This window comes from Macaca thibetana, chromosome 12 (assembly GCF_024542745.1).
Source record: "Macaca thibetana thibetana isolate TM-01 chromosome 12, ASM2454274v1, whole genome shotgun sequence".
Taxonomy (NCBI): domain Eukaryota; kingdom Metazoa; phylum Chordata; class Mammalia; order Primates; family Cercopithecidae; genus Macaca; species Macaca thibetana.
The window spans coordinates 107411704-107432892 of NC_065589.1; the positions used below are offsets into that span (position 1 = coordinate 107411704).

Genomic DNA, 21189 nt, shown 5'->3' on the forward strand with positions numbered 1-21189 from the left:
GTCATTTATTAAACTAATATTTATTGAAGGATACATGCCCTTTTTGCTCCCTCTTTAAGTCCACACTTGCCAGAAGTTTTATTTTCAGTGCTAGTTTATCTAAAATCTGTAATGGCTTCCTACTTCCAACCATGTCCAAGATTCATTCCGCCTGGTGTTTCCCTCCCTACAGTGTTATTTCCCACTGCTTCCCAGTACGCACCCTTCAGATGGGCAGACATTCCATGCCTGCAGTGACCTCTCTTCACTTCTCATTTTAAAGGCATTGGCTTTATTCATTAATCTTCATTCTTTGTCATTTAGCTTAACCCCATATCCATCAGGATCCTCATTGTTTGGTTTCTCCGTTCGTTTCTTAGGGATCCACATATGTATTCTTAGGAGACTGAGAATTATATGTATTTACATGTATGTATTATATATATTTAAATTTTTAGTATATATTTTGATGATAATCTTAAAGTTATATTATTCCATATCATTTTAAAAGACAGATTTATAACTGAAAACTGCCATGTGAATCTAGTGCTCCATTAGCATTACTGTCTTATTTACAATTGCATTCATGCCAGCTGAAGCCAAATGATATTCATATTCTGTACAAATGAAGGTTTCACAGTAGTTTGAATAGAGACACATGCTGAACGAGTTGGGTTACCAGGTAGTACTTGGTAATTTGGAGGAATTCTGAACTCAGAAAAGCCTGTGCCATTCAAGGAGATATATTAAATTCTCTTTTTTTTTTTTTTTTTTTTTTTTGAGACAGAGTCTCGCTCTGTAGCCCAGGCTGGAGTGCAGTGGCCGGATCTCAGCTCACTGCAAGCTCCGCCTCCCGGGTTCACGCCATTCTCTGGCCTCAGCCTCCCGAGTAGCTGGGACTACAGGCGCTGCCACCTCTCCCGGCTATTTTTTGTATTTCTTAGTAGAGACGGGGTTTCACCGTGTTAGCCAGGATGGTCTCGATCTCCTGACCTCGTGATCCGCCCATCTCGGCCTCCCAAAGTGCTGGGATTACAGGCTTGAGCCACCGCGCCCGGCCTAAATTCTCTTTTTGTCTGTATAGGAGCAGCGAATCACTAGTAGTATAACAGTTTGATGCAAGGAAAAATGTTTCTATTTCTAGTTCCAGTTAAGTTTCAGGTATTCGATAATTCATTTGATACAAATTTTAATTAATGCCACATTAACTTTCACATAAGCAAGATAGTTTTATAAAATGATTACTGATGCTTTATTTAAATTGTCATTCTTAGATTACTCTTTACAGAATTTTGGTTAATTATGAAGCTAAAATATCCTGACTCTACCTCAGAGTTAATGTTTTAGGTAACCGAACAGGTATTCTTCACATTACTAGTATTGAAGTCAGAATACAGAAACAAATTAATTATGGAACTGGCTCTGAGGCTGCAAGCTTTATTCAGTAAACCAAATGTCAGCAACTTAGTTTTAGTGAAACTAAAACTTAATATTACTTATTAATTTGAATTTTGTTTTTATTTAAACATTTATTTCTATTTTAAAGTTAAGGGCTATAAGCATAAGCATTTACACTAGTTTGGTATTTGTAGGTGTTTAAGTAACGTGACAGAACTTATTTAAGTGATTACTGGGGGTTGTTGACATTTTTTGTTCCACTAAAGAGAACCCATTTAGTAGTTTTAGAACTGCTGGTCTGTGCCTTATTGAGTAGTGCATACTTCTCACCATGCTTATTTTGGACCCAAAATTCTTGGGGTTTTAGTGAAGAAAAATTAGTTCATAAAATAAGTTAACAGCTGGGCATGGTGGCTCATGCCTGTAATCCCAACACTTCGGGAGGCCAAAACGGGCAGTTCACTTGAGCCCAGAAGTTTGAGACCATCCTGGCCAATATGGCGAAACCCCATCTCTACAAAAAAAATTTTTTTTAGTTAGTCGGCCAGGTGTGGTCACTCATGCCTGGAATCCCAGCACTTTGGGAGGCCAAGGCAGGCGGATCATGAGGTCAGGAGATCAAGACCATCCTGGCTAACGTGGCGAAACCCCGTCTCTACTGAAATTACAAAAAATTAGCTGGGCATGGTGGCACGTGCCTGTAGTCCCAGCTACTCAGGAGGCTGAGGCAGCAGAATCACTTGAACCCAGGAGGCGGAGGTTGCAGTGAGCCAGGATTGCATCACTGCACTCCAGCCTAGACAACAGAGCGAGATTCTGTCTCAAAAAAAAAAAATTAGTAGGGCATGGCGGCATGTGCCTGTAGTCGCAGCTGCTCCAGAGGCTGAGGTGGGAGAATCACCTGAGCCCAGGAGGTCCAGGCAGTGAGCTGTGATTGTGCCACTGCAGTCCAGCTTGGGCAGCAGAGCAAGACTCTAGCTTAAAAAGTAAGTTATCATGGGCCGGGCGTGGTGGCTCACACCTGGAATCCCAGCACTTTGGAAGGCCAAGGTGGATGGATCATCTGAGGTCAGGAGTTTGAGACCAACCTGGCCAACATGATGAAACCCTATCTCTACTTAAAAATAAAAAAAGTTAGCCAGGTGTGGTGGTGGGCACCTGTAATCCCAGCTACTTGGGAGGCTGAGGCAGGAGAATTGCTGGAACCCAGGAGACGGAGGTTGCAGTGAACCGAGATCATGCTGTTGCACTCCAGACTGGGCAACAGAGTGGGACTCCGTCTCAAATAAATAAATAGATAAATAAGTTATCATGATTTAAAGAATGATTTAAATCTTTAATTTTTGCAAAGCACCCGTGGACAGATTGGTATAATAGAGGTACAGAGAACGCAGGGATTTAGTTCCCTACTAACTGGTGACAAAGAGTCCCTCATTGACCAAACCTTCCTCAGATTCCTTTGAAAGAACTTTCTGCTCCAATAAACCTTGACTTTTTTACTTCATGTTTATGTGTGCATTGTTCAGTTTTGACAAGAATCCTACTGAGTTGCTTTAACTACAACCCCTGTCATCCTCCGTCAGTGTCTGATCACCCTCCGTAGCTAATCAGGTTCCTCCTCCTCCACCATCCCTCAGGTGATGTCTGATCACCCTCACCTGCCATCAACAAGAATCCTGTTAGGTTACTTTCGCCAGAATCCCCCTTTCCCCTGATGGCTTCTCTTAGTAATTTTCCATCCACTGACTATGTTCCCATTTTTGGCTCTAAGTTTCAACTTGCCAATGGTGTATTCAAAGTTGAGCCCAGTTCTATACTTAGATCTGTTTTCCCCTATTGCAGTAGTCTTGAATAAAATTTGTTTTTACCACTTTAAATACTGTCCATCTCTGGTTTTCCCTGACAACCATGTGACCTCATATATTGTTTACTGTTTGCTTATCTTACCTCATTCTTCAAAGCTAACACTCTTATTCAAACACTTATTTCTACTTGCCTGATAAATACACAAGTCTGAGATCTAGTGTGGTACTATACTAATTCACTATAATTGAAAGAAATGCTTGCTTGACGTATAAACAAAGCTTGTTCTTCTCTTAGAATTGAAACATATGGCTGGGCGTGGTGGCTCACACCTATAATCCCAGCACTTTGGGAGGCCAAAGCAGGCAGATCACTTGAGCCCAGAAGTTCAAGACCAGCCTAGGCAATATGGTGAAACATCATCTCTATAATAAAAGTCAAAATAATTAGCCAGGTGTGGTGGTGTGAGCCTGTGGTCCCAGCTACCTGGGAGGCGAAGGTTGCAGTGAGCGGAGATTGTGCCACAGCACTCCAGACTTTGTGACAGAGCAAGACCCTATCTAAAAAAAAAAAAAAAAAAAAAAAAAAAGACTTTTATTGTCAAAAGGTGGTTTTATTATTTTTTAAAGTACTTACCTAATTTATTTTTATTTTTGTTCTTTTAATGCTGTTTTAATTAGCAAATATATGGTTTCTTGTGTTTGGGCATTTTGCACTTCTTTGCCTCAGTGAATTGTACATTTAATTTATAACATTGAAGCATTTTATGTTGGTACATTATTTGAAGAACTGGTGTGTAACAACTTTATGGCATGCCTCTTTTCTAACTAATCTTTATTACATCCTTGCAAAGATTTAAAAATTACTCATTTGAATGTAGGTGGTTATGTAGATCTGTGAGTACGTTTCTCATTGAGTATATAGTAAGATTTAACACATTATTTCTGATAACCAGAAAGCTAAAAAGTTTATTGGTTTTGCTGAAAACCTTTAATAGTCAAGTTTCTGTGTTAAAATTTTTAATAGTTTTTGTTGATATAAGGATATATAAGTATGCAAATGAAAAAACTTAATGTACATAGTGTCTCTTTTACCATTATTGATTTTTTTTTTTTTTAGTGGTGGTAATAAATGGAAATAGTTTAGAAAAATATGAGCGATTATCCAGAATTAAATTTTGATCATCACCCAGCCTCTGCCAACTCCCAAGTTTATCCCTACTATTAACAATACAATCAGAATACTTCAATATATAGGATTTCTGTTATATTTTAGTTCTGTATTGTGACTATCTAATATAATACAGTGCTTCTAGGTGCTTAAATCTGTGGTACCTAGAATGACGAGAAATAAAAGGTAACACTATTATGCTGCTCATCTTCTGTCATTATCTTGGGTTTATTGATAGATTATGTGAATAACGATGGGATACTCTTCAGCGACCTCCGTAGTAGGTGTCATATATTTTTTAGATGAAAGATCATGGAAAACCCATCCCCCACCACATACAGGACTCTTATTGCATGTGAAATATTATTATTTTTAATATTTAAGAAACTTAATCTGCAGTTAAAACTCAGTATAGTAACTACCCTTGCTTTATCTTGCCCACCTTTCCAGTGTCTAGCATGGATTTTTATGCTTATTTGGATGCCTCTTCTCTGTTAGTCCCTGTACCAGACCCAAAAGGTACAGTACAATGGTCACCAGCATCTTCCCCATTTGGTGTACGGGGGAAATAACAGGTTTGCTTATAATAATAGCAGTAATAGCTGACTATTACTATATACTAAGTTTGGAGCTGCAAAGTGCCAGACTTTTTTCTCACTTGATCCGCACAGCAACCCCATGAGGTATAAATACTGTTTTTGTCTTTTTTTTGTTTTGGGGTGGGGAGGAGGTTGATTCTGTTCTCTCTTTTTCTTTTTCTTTTTTCTTTTTTTGTTGTTTGTTTGTTTTGTTTTCAGGTGAGGAAATCGAGGTGTGAAATATTAAGTGTTTTGACTAAGGTGTCTTAGATTCTGTACTCACTGTAGTCTTTTAATAGAACTGGGCCAGGCATGGTGACTCATGCCTGTCATCCCAGCACTTTAGGAGGCTGAGGTAGGAGGATCACTTGAGCCCAAGAGTTCAAGACCAACCTGGGCAACGTGGCAAAACCCTGTCTCTACAAAAAATAAATAAATAAATATTAAAAATAAAAAGTAGAACTGATTATAAAGTAATAAAAAAATTTGTTATGTTTGAGTGATAAATTCATGCTAAAAATTCCAAAGGAGGAATTTATTTTTAACCATTTGTAACACTAATGGGTTTGTGTCTTCTACTGTAAAGCAGTAGCTGCTTCTAAGGAATCCCACTATTGTTAAAAAGCATGCTCTAAGAATAAGGGGAAGAGACAGGGAGTTGGAACCTAGAGAGTTTCATGTTTTCAGTGACAGTTATTCTTCCTGAATAATCTCAACAATAAAAATGTTGAAAGTTATAAACATGAAATCTAACACCACTAGAGGCAAATCTAATAATTAATTGCGTCTACTTTTGCTTAGGCTTTGGGCTTTTTTTCCTTATCAGCACTGCCATTAACACGACACAATACATTTTGCACCTTTGTATCACTCTTGTGAGGAATAAGGCACAAAGTCATTCAAAAAAGCAGCTGTGTGGTGTGTGCCACTGATGTTGAAAATAAAACCACAGACTCGGAATTTAAAATAAGGATTTATCTTTTACTAAGATTGTGGATGCAGGAAAGAATTGAAAGGATTTGTCTGGATAACTAATACGGTTCCTTAACACATCAAATTGCAGGTTCTTTGTTAGACACTTGTACCAACTAAAGTCCTTTCCTAGAATTGCTCCATCAACAGCAAGGGAGAAGAGATCTTGAGACATTTAGGGATGGGTGTCCTTTTAGATTAGCTTTTTGTAAAGTGGTGCTAATGTACTGTCAGTTCTGCTGTGTGACATATGCATTCCTAAAAATTACTGTCCTATGCAAAATTGTGCAGTAAAAACCACGGTGTTTATGGAGAAAATGGGGTTAATGGCATAACACTCAAAAACTTGATGTGGAGAAAGGGAACCCCTCATACACTATTGGTGGGAATGTAAATTACTATAGCCTCTATGGAAAACGGTATGGCGGCTCATCAGAAATTAAAAATAGAACTACCATATGATCCAGTAATCCCATTATGGAGTAATTATCCAAAGGAAATGAAATGATTATGTCAAAGAGAGATACATATTTGCACTTCAATATTTATTGCAGCACCATTCACCATAGCCAAGATAAGGATTCAACCTAAGTTTCCTTCAACAGATGAATGGATAAAGTGTGGGATATATACACACTGGAATACTATTCAGCCATAAAAAATGAAATCTTGTCGTTTGTGGCAACATAGATGAACCTGCAGAGCATTGTGTTAAGTGGAATAAGCTGGACGTGGAAAGAGAAATACTACATGATCTCATGTGCTAAAGATGTTGATCACATAGATGTAGAGAGCATAGTTGGTGTGGGGGAGGGAGACAAGGGAGAGTTGGTCAGTCCGTTCAAAATTACAGATAGATAGGAAGAAGAGTAAGTTCTGGTGTTCTCTTGCACAGTAGGGTAACTATGGTTAACAATGTTGAATATTTCAAAACAGCTAGAAGAGAGGTTTTGGAAAGTTCTCACCGCAAGGAAGTGATAAATGTTTGAAGTGACAGATATGCCAAATGCCCTGATTTGATTTTTACACAATGTATACCTCTATGGAGACATCACACTGTACCTCATAAATATGTACAATTGTGTGTCAATTAAAAAAAAACTTCATTAATGGCACACTTTTTGAAAAGACAAGAACCTAAGGGTTTTTTTGGTTGTTGTTTGTTTGTTTTTTGTTTTTTGTTTTTGTTTTTGTATATGTTCTTTTTTGAGACAGAGTCTCACTCTTGTCGCCCAGGCTGGAGTGCTGTGGCGCAATCTCAGCTCACTGCAACCTCCGCCTCCTGGGTTCAACGATTCTCCTGCCTCAGCCTCCTGAGTAGCTGAGTAAATTACAGGCGCCCACCACCATGCCCAGCTACTTTTTGTATTTTTAGTAGAGACAGGGTTTCACCATGTTGGCCAGCCTGGTCTTGAACTCCTGACCTCAGGTGGTCCACCCGCCTCAGCCTCCCAAAGTGCTGGGTCTAGAGGCGTGAGCCACCACGCCTGGCCAGTAACCTAACTTCTTAAAGGTAACAGTTTTATACTCATTGAATGGTTAAGAAATACGTAAATACTACAATATATATAGCATTTTACCTTGAAAAAAATGTGCAGTTTGCTTGCGGAAGTGGGTGTCAAAAGAAGGGCAGTTTGTACGTTATTGTGAAGTGATGGAAGGAACAGTGTCTGAAATCAAAGGGAGAGTTGTAACACCAGATGTGGAGGGGCATGGCTCATAACATGAATTACAGGTAGATGTTTAAGGTGTGTGCATTTTGTATATTCCTGCATGGCCGAGTGCACCCAAGTATTGTTTTCTGTATTGACCGAGTGTTCTCACTGATGAAATCTGGCATAGGCAAAAGCAAAATTCTCATACTCAAATTGTTCCCTAATGTGTCAGTGGTGTTGAAACAAATTCACATTTTCAAAACAAGCTTTATAGCAAAACTGTACTCTTGAAAGTGACAGCAGGGTTTGCTAGTGAGTGGATAAAACATGAATCTTATCTGTTTGCTTCTTACTTAATGTGTGGGAGTAAGGAAAATAATGAATTAGAAAATGACTGGTTTGAGAAACTAGGTGGAAATGACACCTTTAATCTGGAATAAATTGCCAACATGGACTGAGAGTACACATGACCCACTCTTTGGAGCTGGGATGAACTCCTCTTCCCATATAGCACTTGGCCGAATAAAGAGTGGACACCGAAGAGGAGTGAAGCTAGCTCCTTTAGCAAAGAAGAAAGGAAGTCCATTGAGTAGGCAGCCAGTGGTGTCTCCTAAGGTTAACTATATTGAGTTAACTGAAGAGAAGTTCCAGGCTTTTGAGTTTATAAAAAGCCCAATAGGTTGTTTTACCCCATAATCCTCTGATTATAATTTCCACCAATCTGCCTCCCCCAGGCCACCTCATTTTCTGTTGGACCTCATCAAGACTTCTAGTCTTTTTATCCATCTCCACATTCTCTCCCAGTCTTTTCAGCCTCCTCCTTATCTCATGTGGCCCCATGCTCCATTCCTGAAACTACTCTCTGCACCTTTATCCACTATTTTCCGCCTCTTTGTTTCTCTTGCCCCACAAACACCCTACAAACTACCCTGTCCCAAAGACTCCTGATTCCATCATCTAACACCAGGCTGGAGTATCCTCTGTGTTCATGGCATGACAACTGATTCCTATTCCTCAGCTGGGCCCACTTGTGTATATTCTACTTTATAATGAAAATAGCGGTTTATGGGCTGTGCCTGTTATTTTCATTGTTTCACTGACCTCTTCAGGATCTCATTCCTCTTTATCTCTCAGTCTCTAAATATAATTGGAAAGGCAAAATTTGGAAAGTAGTGTGAGTTCCATTGCTTAGTATTCTACCACCCTTCTGTTATTATTAAAAACAGCATATCACCAACATCTAAACCAATTCTATTGGATTCTGTTGCTTAAATAAAACAAAAATCTTTACTTAGAAACTTGAGGATCAATGAAGCATGAGATAATTCAAAAGAATATTTAGTTAGTAACACATTCTCTTTGGGAAGCTAGCAGCTCAGTTAGTGGACCAGCTAACCATTCTGCCAGAATCTGGTTTGGAAAATAGTATGGATAGAAATATGTCTGTGGGGGAAAGGTCATTTTTAATCTCCGTTTAATTTTCATTCTGTCTTAGATCAGTTGTTGTACATAAAATGCTTGGAGTTATCTTTAGGGCTAGAGGAGTGCCTAAGGACTATTTGTTTATTTTCAGGATGTTTCGTTTCCATTTTGAATGTTACTGCCCAAAGAAACGTGACATTTAAAGCATGTGAACTCATACACAACAAAGTGGGAGAAATAATGGTATTTATATGTTAATTCCATGAAGCCCTATATTTAACGCTATTCCCTCTGGCCATATACCAGGTGGAAAAAAGCAAGGACTCTACTATTAAAAATATCAAATCAGATAGTTCCAGCTGGGGTTTCTTAATCATTTAAAAGGCAAAATATGAGGTCACTTTTAATATCTTAAGTAGATAACGATCTTAGCACTTACTTTAGATATTAAATCTGAAGTGCTTGTCTTTTGCTTTACTGGCTAGACAATACTGCTAGCAGTTTCTAGCATTGGAGTATTTTCCTTAAAAGAAACATTGGAATTTAATACAGAGCCAACTATTTTGCCTCAAATTGTCTGTCTTAGGAATATCCAATTCATCAATAGAGTAATCTAAAAAGTTGACTCACTAATTGGATTTAAGTGCCACAGGACTCTTCACACATTATTTTAATCAATTTGTTGGAAAGATCAATTTTCTCATGGCTGAATGCATATAAAAATGAAGCGACTGAATGAGTTGCATAGGAAGGTTGGCACATCTAATTCCCTAGAGGTTTTAGGAGCAGGTTCTTAATTATATATCTGAAATGGTTTGAGGTTTTTAAATGAAATTTGTGTAGAAGCAGAAAGATGCAGTACATATCTATCCAGGCCTGTGTTTCTGGATCCCCATCTTATCTAATGTTTAATAGTTGATCCTGGAGTTGATATATTGTCCCTTTTTTCTTAAAAAAATTTTTTTTTATGTGTGCCATTTTAAAGTAATTAACAGAGTAGTTTTTGTTAGTTTTGCTTAAGTGTTGTAAAGCCAGTTTTTTTTAAAGGAAGTCCTGGAGGCCTTTTTGTATTGACTCTTACAGAGGACAGTGAGTGTGAACACAGGTTTTTAAAGTTTAATGTTACAGTGCCTGCTATAAAGGACTACAATTAATGTGAAAAGTAGTTTTAAAGTTATAATTTATATATCGCTGTTTGTGCTTATATAATACTTCCCACTGTCCCCAAACATAGAGGTATTTTGATTATGAAAATGAGCCTTTTTTAGTACCATTATGTGTGTACATACATATTTTATTTTATTTTTCTTCATATTAGTCATTGTGGTTAAGTGATTTATTGGTAGCTGATGAGTCACAAGTATGTTTCTCATTCTCTAATGAGTCACCTAGCTACATACAAGTTTGTTTATTTTCTTTCCTTTCTAGATCTTTCACCTAAAATAGGTGTTCTACTAGTTGGTAGGTTAAATTTTCAGTTTGCTACATTAACGATTTGTTTGTTTTGAGACGGAGTCTCCTTCTGTCGCCCAGACTGGAATGCAGTGGCGCAGTCTTGACTCACCACAGCCTCTGCCTCCTGGGTTCAAGCGATTCTCTGCCTCAGCCTCCCGAGTAGCTGGGACTACAGGCGCACGCTACCATGCCCAGCTAAATTTTTTTGGTGTACTTTTAGTGGAGACGGGGTTTCACCATGTTGGCCAGGCTGCTCTCAAACTCCTGATCTCAAATGATCCACCCACCCTGGCCTCCCAAAGTGCTGGGATTACAGGCATAAACCACTGCACCCAGCCTACATTAACTATTAGATCTGGAAAATACCAAAATAATACTCAGAAGAAGTCTCATTGATTTTTACAAACTTGTATTTAGCACGTGCTCTGGTTCATTTACTCTGCTGGGCTTGAGTATGCAAAGATTTATGTGTGCCATGTATATTTTAGGAGAAGCTTAATTTTGGGAGAGGGAAAGGGAGATAAACAACTGCATGCAGAGGCAGGGTACAGGTGCTATAGTAGGAGTGTATATTGTCTATAGTTGAGGCCCAAAGAGAGGTGGGCATGTGGATACCCCTTCAGCATCCGTGTGGATACGTTGGTGAATGGAGGCGAAGCCATTATACTGTTGTGTATTGCAACTCCTTGAACAGTTGCACCTACATTTTATACCTCTTTGTTGGAACAGGGTATTTATCTGTTAGAGGAAAAACAGCTTCTATTTTCAGTCCTGTCCACTGCAACATCTGTATTGGAAATTTGGATAATGCTAAAGATGTGCTAAGGAAAAAACAGGTCTAAAATCTGCTGTCAGAAATTTTCAGATCATTTGTGGGATTCATTCTCCTGGGCTAAATATAACTTTGTATAAAACAAAACTATTACTAAAGGGCCTATTATTTTCCGTTTGTTTTTTTTTTTTTTTTCCCCACAGAAACTATAAAGCAATCTAGCAGCTCATGAGCTTCTAAGAATGAAAATGTATTATTTCAGAGTGAGCCAATGATGCATTCTGAGATATTTAAATTTAGTTCTAATTTGACAGTCTGTAACAGAACTGTCCAGGGCAGTAATCATTAAATGATATTAGCTATGTGATGGTAGTCTGATTACTTAACCTTTTAGAGTCTCAGTTTTCTCATCTGTAAAATGTTGATAATACCTACTGTGTAAGCCTTTGTGAAGCTCAAATGAGATAGTGTGTACGTAAAGCACTTCACACAGAACCTGGAACATAAAAGGGAATTGCTAAAGAGATAATAGAAATAATACTTTAGGGATTTAGTTGTGAAATCTCTTTTCTCTTTTTCCTCTCTTTCTTTCTTTCTTTTTTTTTTTTTTCTGAGATGGAGTCTTGCTCTGTCACCCAGGCTGGAGTGCAGTGGCACAATCTCTGCTCACTGCAACCTCTGCCTCCTGGGTTCAAGCAGTTCTCCTGCCTCAGGCTTCCGAGTAGCTGGGGCTACAGGGCCGCTCCCCCACACCCGGCTAATTTTTTGTATTTTTAGTAGGGACGGGGTTTCACCATGTTGGCCAGGCTGATCTTAAACTCCTGACCTCAGGTGAAACACCTGCCTTGACCTCCCAAAAGTGCTGGCCTAAAAATCACTATGCTTGGCCTAAAATCACTTTCATTTGAGCTATAAAATAAAAGTGTGTTTGCCAGGCATGGTGGCTCACGCCTATAATCCCACCACTTTGGGAAGCCGAGGCAGATGAATCACTTGATCCCAGGAGCTCGAGACCAGCCTGGGCAACATGATGAAACCCTGTCTCTATATAAAATGCAGAAATTAGCTGGGCGTGGTGCGCCTGCCTGTAATCCCAGCTACTCAGAAGGCTGAGGTGGGAGGGTCACTTGAACCTAGGAGACGAGTTTGCAGTAAGTTGATCCCAGTGATTCTTCTCCGTACTCACAAGAGGACTTGTAGAGTCAAAACCTGACACTGGGACCCAGCAGCAAGAGATAAACTGCTTTTTCTCCAGATTTATGTCTCCATCATTTATTTGCAAGATGGTGACCTCTTTGACTGGAGCTGTGTGCTGTTAAATATTTTTTCACCTGTCTCCTGTACAGAAATTATACCTTCACCATTGATTTTCAGGTCATCTGCAGTAACCATTTCTCAGGGTTTATGATTCTTGTTCTCTACCCCAGTGCTCTCCAAAGTGTGATTTGCTCAAGATTACCCATTGAGGGAAAGAAAATAATTAAACTAACTTTCTTCTTTCCGCCTACCCTGTCTTCCCTGCTTTTTTCTTTTATCTAAAAGAATGAGAATGAGTTTGAGTTTTTCCAATAGTTAATTTATACATAAACACTGGACCCATCACTTGCATTGCTCCTCAGAAGGTCACTTATCACCTATAGCGTGTGAGGTTTCTGAAGAAAGATTGTGGGATTCCAATAATGAAAAGAAGCTAGCAGTGGTACCCTCACTCTTCTCTCTCCTCCCCTCTTTCTTCCCCTCCCCTCCTTTCCTCTCCTGTAGATATTATGCCATCTTCATATACAATGTCAGTTAAAATCATATAATTAGACTGTTTCTACAATCAGTAGAATTTTATTCTTCTACTGGCAGTAATGTACTCAAGTATTCCTGTCTCTCTTGTTTTGACTCAATTTTATATATATACATAAAACCCTCCAATAGTCTGACCCTTTTTCACAAATGGAACCTTTTTGATTTTAATGCTTTTTCTTCTGAATTCACTCATGTCTACAGTAAGATAGAAATAGATGTAGATACAGATGTAGCTGTATAGAGATAATAGAGCTAAATTGTCCAAAATCATGGAATGGTTTTACTAATGTCTAAATAGGTTATGATTTTTAACAGCTGCATATAGAAATGCTGAGATTGGAAGGGTTAAAAAAATTAACTGTTCCCTATGTCTGATTAATCCTGCCTTCTTTCCCATTGATTCAGTAGAGCAATTTGTAATTGCAGAAATTTATAATAACTTTGGCCCTAGCTTACGAAATAGTTTGTGGTTTCAGAAGTTATTTTGTAAGTTGTTTAGGACTGGAAACAATGTTCTAAATGGTAGTTGTTTTCTAGACTAGCTGATCTAATATTTTAGCACTCAGTACTACTGAATTAAAGTACTAAAAGTAGATACAGTTCCAGGTTTCAGGTCCTGAGTTAAAAGAGTCATCTGGTACCTTCGAATGAGAAAGAAGAGGAAATTTTTGTTTGCTTTAATTGGACTTACAGCCAGCCCTGGGCAGAGTATCTTTGACTACATTCCACCTTCTTTCTAGAAGGATACTAGCATGACTCTCAATCCTTAAAAGTAGATGTGTTTGGGCCAGGTGCGATGGCTCACACCTGTAATGCCATCACTTTGAGAGGCCGAGACGGGTGGATCACCTGAGGTCAGGAGTTCGAGACCACCCTGGCCAACATGGTGAAACCTTGTCTCTGCTAAAAGTTTAAAAATTAGCCAGGCATGGTGGCACATGCCTGTAATCCCAGCTACTCAGGAGGCTAAGAGAGGAGAATCACTTGAATCCGGGAGGCGGAGCTGAGATAGGGCCACTGCATTCCAGCCTGGGTGACAGAGATGAGACTGTCTCAAAAAAAAAAAAGTAGATGTGTTTGACTTGAGTTGCTTGAAGAAGGTTGTCTGACAATGGGAGGTCCAGAGGGCCAGCAATGCCTTCTAATAGGAGTCAAAGGAGGTGAGATGAGGGGACCAAGGGGTTAGGGATATAGAAGAAAGGTAGCAGAGTGTACCTCTACTTGGGACGGGTCAAGTTGCTTGATGAAGCAGTACATTGATTGGTACAAAGGAGAAAACCTTCCTTGTAAAGTACATGTGAGATAAGCAATAGAATTCTCACCACGCCTGAATATACACTCAGTTATCACATTTACTGGTAGGTGGCAGTCACATTGAAGGTAGATTCATTCAGTGACACTAGATTGCAAGTATTAGAAAGCCCTTATAACAGTCCACTGGAACCTCTTGATACCTTCAAGCCTTAGAAGAGCCTTACCTTAGTTCATCAACTACTTCTTTTGCCATAATAAATTCTGAGTTTCTTCAGTAGTCAAGATTTTAGCTAGGTATTAGGTGATAGCCCCAGTGCAGGAGACTTAACGAGAGTGCAAGAGATATGCATGCTGTTGATTTTTTTTTTTTTAAGTTAGTTGGTAACAGACATACAGATTTCTAGGCATTGTAACCAAGTGAAATAAACAATTTTCTTTCTTAACTACTCTTTACCTATTATCCTCATTTTGATCCTTTTTCATCGAAATGGATTCTGGTGTTCTCTTGTGTAAGGTAAGTACTGTCCAGTTTCTAGAATGTCTAATTGCACCACAACTACTAAAGACCCAAATCCTCATCAGAATGAATAGAATTTTTCCATGAAAATTAAATTTTATCCTTTTCATCAACTATATTGTGATAAACTTTGTCAGTGCAATAATATACACAAAAGTAAAACTGGTACATTTTGTATGGGAATCGCCATTTTGGATTATACATTTTCTTCCTCAGTTATGTACTAGTGATTAAAAAATAATCATTGTGTTTAATAAGCTACTTTATAAATTTTGTATTTTAGAATTTGAGTGTCTGGTGTTCAGAATTCAAGTTGTTATAAAAATGAGCTACCCAGGAGATGCATTTATTTTACGCTCATCATATATTAAACTTCATGTAGGCATCCTTTTAAATGGGAGTACACAATCCAATAGTCATAAATCCGATGACAGAGCATACTCAGAAACTAAAGATAGTGAGAATTTAATTGCAAAACAGTACCCTAATGTCCTCTTATTACTTTAAAATCTTTTCAGTTGACCTTCTTCTATTATTTAATTCCATCACATACCAGTAATTGCATTTATTGAAGCCAGTATTTCTCATTATAGGAAATGCTGATCTTAGTGAATCTCAAAAATAGGGAGGGAAATGTTCTTTAATAAATAATTAAAAGACTTTTTACTACTTTTCCCAATTCAGTACTGGTTTTATTACCTTTTATGTCCAGAGTATTTTATAAGTGGTAACTAAATTATGGCATCTAAAAAATCATCTCTTCAAGGAATCTCACAAAGTATGCTACATAATAGCTTATTCTAAGTAGGTTAAATAGACTGGCTTTGTCTCAAGTGGCTTACTATATTAAAGAAGAGTTTTAACATATTCAGCTTTACTGCTGAAACACCAAATGAGTTCTGACACCTCTGATGAGATGATTAAAGTTGGGAATTTTTTCTCTTGACAGCATCAACAAAGAGAGCATTGTGGATGTAGAAGGTGTTGTGAGAAAAGTGAATCAGAAAATTGGAAGCTGTACACAGCAAGATGTTGAGTTACATGTTCAGAAGGTAACTTTTTTCAAAACATAAAATCACATATAGAAATAGATTTGGGTTCTAATGGTTTTTCATGTCCAATTTATATGTTCTTACTAATTAAAATTAATGTAAAATACTGAGGTTTATAAATTAGTTACTGAATCAATTGGCTTTTATTATATAACAAATCACCCCAGTACTTAGTGACTTAAAACAACAAACATTTATTTGCTGACAATTCTGTGATGCACCCAACTGAGATAGCTCATCTGCTCCATGTGACATTGGCTGGGCTGACTGATAAGTCTGGCGCATCTCTTTCTGTGACCTCCCCTCATCCAGCAGGCTAGCCCAGATATGTTGATATTCAGGTACCAGGAGGGTTCCCAAAGGCAAGAGAGCGAAACCCTAAGAACAGACACTTTTCAAGCTTCTACTTGTGTCACATCTGCTAAATATTCCACTGGTCAAAGTCACACAGCAAAACTTAGATTTAAGGGATAGAGAAATAGATTCTAGCCCTTGATGGGAGGAAAAGCAATATGATTGCAAGGGAATATACATGCAGGAGCAAGAGGAAGTATTGCAGCCATTTTTGCCAACAGTCTACCACAGCCACATAGGGAAAAATATAAAACACATCTGAAAAACTACTTACCAGTATAAGTGAATAACAATGGACCTATCTTGCTGTAAGTTTTCTGATGATGTACTTTTATTTATTTATTTGGTTTCCATTTTTCTTTTTTCTTTTTTTTTTTTTAATTACACTTTAAGTTCTAGGATACATGTGCACAACGTGCAGGTTTGTTACACATATATACATGTGCCATGTTGGTGTGCTGCAGCCATTAACTCGTCATTTACATTAGGTATTTCTCCTACTGCTATCCCTCCCCCCTCCCCTGAGCCCATGACAGGCCCTGGTGTGAGATGTTTCCCACCCTGTGTCCAAGTGTTCTCATTGTTCAGTTCCCACCTACGAGTGAGAACATACAATGTTTGGTTTTCTGTCCTTGCGATAGTTTGCTGAGAATGATTGGTTTCCAGCTTCATACGTGTCCCTACAAAGGACATGAACTCATCCTTTTTTATGGCTGCATAGTATTCCATGGTGTATGTGTGCCACATTTTATTAATCCAGTCTATCATTGGTAGACATTTGGGTTGGTTCCAAGTCTTTGCTATTGTGAATAGTGCTGCAGTAAACATACGTGTGCATGTGTGTTTATAGCAGCATGATTTATAATCCTTTGTGCATATACCCAGTAATGGGATGGCTGGATCAAATGGTATTTCTAGGTCTAGATCCTTGAGGAGTCGCCACACTGTCTTCCACAATGGTTGAACTAGTTTACAGTCCCACCAACAGTAGAAAAGTGTTCATATTTCTTCTCCACATCCTCTCCAGCACTTGTTGTTTCCTGAATTTTTAATGATCGCCATTCTAACTGGTGTGAGATGATATCTCATTGTGGTTTTGATTTGTACTTCTTTGATGGCCAGTGATGATGAGCATTTTTTCATATGTATGTTGGCTGCATAAATGTTTTCTTTTGAGAAGTGTCTGTTCATATCCTTCACCCACTTTTTGATGGGGTGGTTTGATTTTTTCTTGTAAATTTGTTTAAGTTCTTTGTACATTCTGGATATTAGCCCTTTGTCAGATGGGTAGATTGTAAAAATTTTCTCCCATTCTGTAGGTTGCCTGTTCACTCTGATGGTGGTTTCTTTCACTGTGCAGAAGGTCTTTAGTTTAATTAGATCCCATTTGTGAATTTTGGTTTTTGTTGCCATTGCTTTTGGTGTTTTAGTCATGAAGTCCTTACCCATGCCTATGTCCTGAATGGCATTGCCTAGGTTTTCTTCTAGGGTTTTTATGGTTTTAGGTCTAACATTTAAGTCTTTAATCCATCTTCAATTAATTTTTGTATAAGGTGTAAGGAAGGAATCCAGTTTCAGCTTTCTACATATGTCTAGCCAGTTTTCCCAGCACCATTTATTAAATAGGGAATCCTTTCCCCATTTCTTGTTTTTGTCGGATTTGTCAAAGATCAGATGGTTGTAGATGTGTGGTATTATTTCTGAGGGCTCTGTTCTGTTCCATTGGTCTATACATCTGTTTTGGTACCAGTACCATGCTGTTTTGGTTACTGTAGCCTTGTAGTATAGTTTGAAGTCAGGTAGCATGATGCCTCCAGCTTTATTCTTTTGTCTTAGGATTGTCTTGGCAATATGGGCTCTGTTTTGGTTCCATATGGACTTTAAAGTAGTTTTTTTCCAATTCTGTGAAGAAAGTCATTGGTAGCTTGATGGGGATGGCATTGAATCTATAAATTACCTTGGGCAGTATGGCCATTTTCACGATATTGATTCTTCCTATCCATGAGCATGGAATGTTCTTCCATTTGCTTGGGTCCTCTTTTATTTCGTTGAGCAGTGGTTTGCAGTTCTCCTTGAAGACGTCCTTCACATCCCTTGTAAGTTGGATTCCTAGGTATTTTATTCTCTTTGAAGCAATTGTGAATGGCAGTTCACTCATGATTTGGCTCTCTGTCTATTATTGGTGTATAGGAATGCTTGTGATTTTTGCACATTGATTTTGTATCCTGAGACTTTGCTGAAGTTGCTTATCAGCTTAAGGAGATTTTGGGCTGAGACAATGGGGTTTTCTAAATATACAATCATGTCACCTGCAAACAGGGACAATTTGACTTCCTCTTTTCCTGGTTGAATACCCTTTATTTCTTTCTCCTGCCTGATTGCCCAGGCCAGAACTTCCAACAGTATGTTGAATAGGAATGGTGAGACAGGGCATCCTTGTCTTGTGCCAGTTTTCAAAGGGAATGCTTCCAGTTTTTGCCCATTCAGTATGATATTGGCTGTGAGTATGTCATAAATAGCTCTTATTATTTTGAGATACGTCTCATCTATACCTGGTTTATTTAGAGTTTTTAGCATGAAGCGCTGCTGAATTTTGTCAAAGACCTTTTCTGCATCTTGTGGTTTTTGTCTTTGGTTCTGTTTATGTGATGGATTACGTTTATTGATTTGCGTATGTTGAACCAGCCTTGCATTCCAGAGATGAAGTCAACTTGATTGTGGTGGATAAGCTTTTTGATGTGCTGCTGGAATCAGTTTGCCAGTATTTTATTGAGGATTTTTGCATCGATGTTCATCAGGGACATTGGTCTAAAATTCTCTTTTTTTGTTGTTGTGTCTCTGCCAGGCTTTGGTATCAGGATGATGTTGGCCTCAAAATGAGTTAGGGAGAATTCCTTCTTTTTCTGTTGACTGGAATAGTTTCAGAAGGAATGGTAACAGCTCCTCTTTGTACCTCTGGTAGAATTCAGTTGTGAATCCGTCTGGTCCTGGACTTTTTTTGGTTGGTAGGCTGTTAATTATTGCCTCAATTTCAGAGCCTGTTATTGGTCAATTCTGGGATTCAGCTTCTTCCTGGTTTAGTCTTAGGAGTGTGCATGTTCCAGGAATTTATCCATTTCTTCTAGATTTTCTAGTTTATTTGCATAGATGTGTTTATAGTATTCTCTGATGGTAGTTTGTATTTCTGTGGGATCAGTGGTGATATCCCCTTGATCATTTTTTATTGCGTCTATTTGATTCTTCTCTCTTCTTTATTAGTCTTGTTAGCGGTCTATCAATTTTGTTTATCTTTTCAAAAAACCAGCTCCTGGATTCATTGATTTTTTTTTTTTTTAAGTTTTTTCGTATCTCAATGTCCTTCAGTTCTCCTCTGATCTTAGTTATTTCTTGCCTTCTGCTAGCTTTTGAATGTGTTTGCTCTTGCTTCTCTAGTTCTTTTAATTGTGATGTTAGGGTGTCAATTTTAGATCTTTCCTGCTTTCTCTTGTGGGCATTTAGTGCAATAAATTTCCCTCTACATACTGCTTTAAATGTGTCCCAGAAATTCTGGTATGTTGTGTCTTTGTTCTCATTGGTTTCAAATAACATCTTCATTTCTGCCTTCATTTCATTATTTACCCAGTAGTCATTCAGGAGCAGGTTGTTCAGTTTCCATGTAGTTGTGCAGTTTTGAGTGAATTTCTTAATCCTGAGTTCTAGTTTGATTGCACTGTGGTCTGAGAGACAGTTTGTTATACTTTCTGTTCTTTTACATTTGCTGAGGAATGCTTTACTTCCAACTATGTGGTCAATTTTGGAATAAGTGCGATGTGGTGCTAAGAAGAATGTATATTCTGTTGTTTTGTGGTGGAGAGTTCTGTAGATGTCTATTAGGTCCACTTGGCACAGAGCTGAGTTCAATTCCTGGATATCCTTGTTAACTTTCTGTCTCATTGATCTGTCTAATGTTGATAGTGGGGTGTTAAAGTCTCCCATTATTATTGTGTGGGAGTCTACGTCTCTTTGTAAGTCTCTAAGGACTTGCTTTATGAATCTGGGTGCTCTTGTATTGGGTGCATATATATTTAAGATAGTTAGCTCTTCTTGTTGAACTGATCCCTTTACTATTATGTAATAGCCTTCTTTGTCTCTTTTGATCTTTGTTGGTTTAAAGTCTGTTTTATCGGGCCTGGCGCAGTGGCTCACGCCTGTAATCCCAGCACTTTGGGAGGCTGAGGCGGGTGGATCACGAGGTCAGGAGATCGAGACCATCCTGGCAAACACAGTGAAACCCCGTCTCTACTAAAAAAAAAAAATACAAAAAATTAGCCAGGCGTGGTGGCGGGCACCTGTAGTCCCAGCTACTTGGGAGGCTGAGGCAGGAGAATGGCGTGAACTCCAGAGACTGAGCTTACAGTGAGCCGAGGTTGTGCCACTGCACTCCACTCTGGGCGACAGAGCTAGACTCTGGCTCACAATCAATCAATCAATCAATAAAATAAAATAAAGTCTGTTTTATCAGATACTAGGATTGCAACCCCTACTTTTTTTTGTTTTCCATTTGCTTGGTAGATCTTCCTCCATCCCTTTATTTTGAGCCTGTGCGTATCACTGCACGTGAGATGGGTCTCCTGAATACAGCACACTGATGAGTCTTGACTCTTTATCCAGTTTGCCAGTCTGTGTCTTTGAATTGGAGCAATTAGCCCATTTACATTTAAGGTTAATATTGATATGTGTGAATTTGATCCTGTCATGATGTTAGCTGGTTATTTTGCTTGTTAGTTGATGCAGAAAAGCTGAAAATTCTAAAAATCAGAGCGCCTCTTCTCCTCCAAAGGAATGCAGCTCCTTGCCAGCAACAGAACAAAGCTGAACAGAGAATGACTTTGACGAGTTGAGAGAAGAAGGCTTCAGATGATCGGTAATAACAAACTTCTCCAAGCTAAAGGAGGATGTTCAGACCCATCCAGCCAAACCCAAAAACCTTGAAAAAAGATTAGACATATGACTAACTAGAATAAACAGCGTAGAG

The 21189-nt window shown here is 38.5% G+C and overlaps 1 protein-coding gene across 1 annotated transcript in view; it reads left to right on the plus strand.

The window, feature by feature from the left end:
• DARS1 (aspartyl-tRNA synthetase 1) overlaps window positions 1-21189 on the plus strand; it is a 1211452-nt gene that overhangs the window by 1156792 nt on the left and 33471 nt on the right. Inside the window, exon 6 of the mRNA XM_050750987.1 lies at window positions 15719-15821. Coding sequence (XP_050606944.1) covers window positions 15719-15821 — 103 coding nt within the window. The remainder of the gene's footprint in view (window positions 1-15718; window positions 15822-21189) is intronic.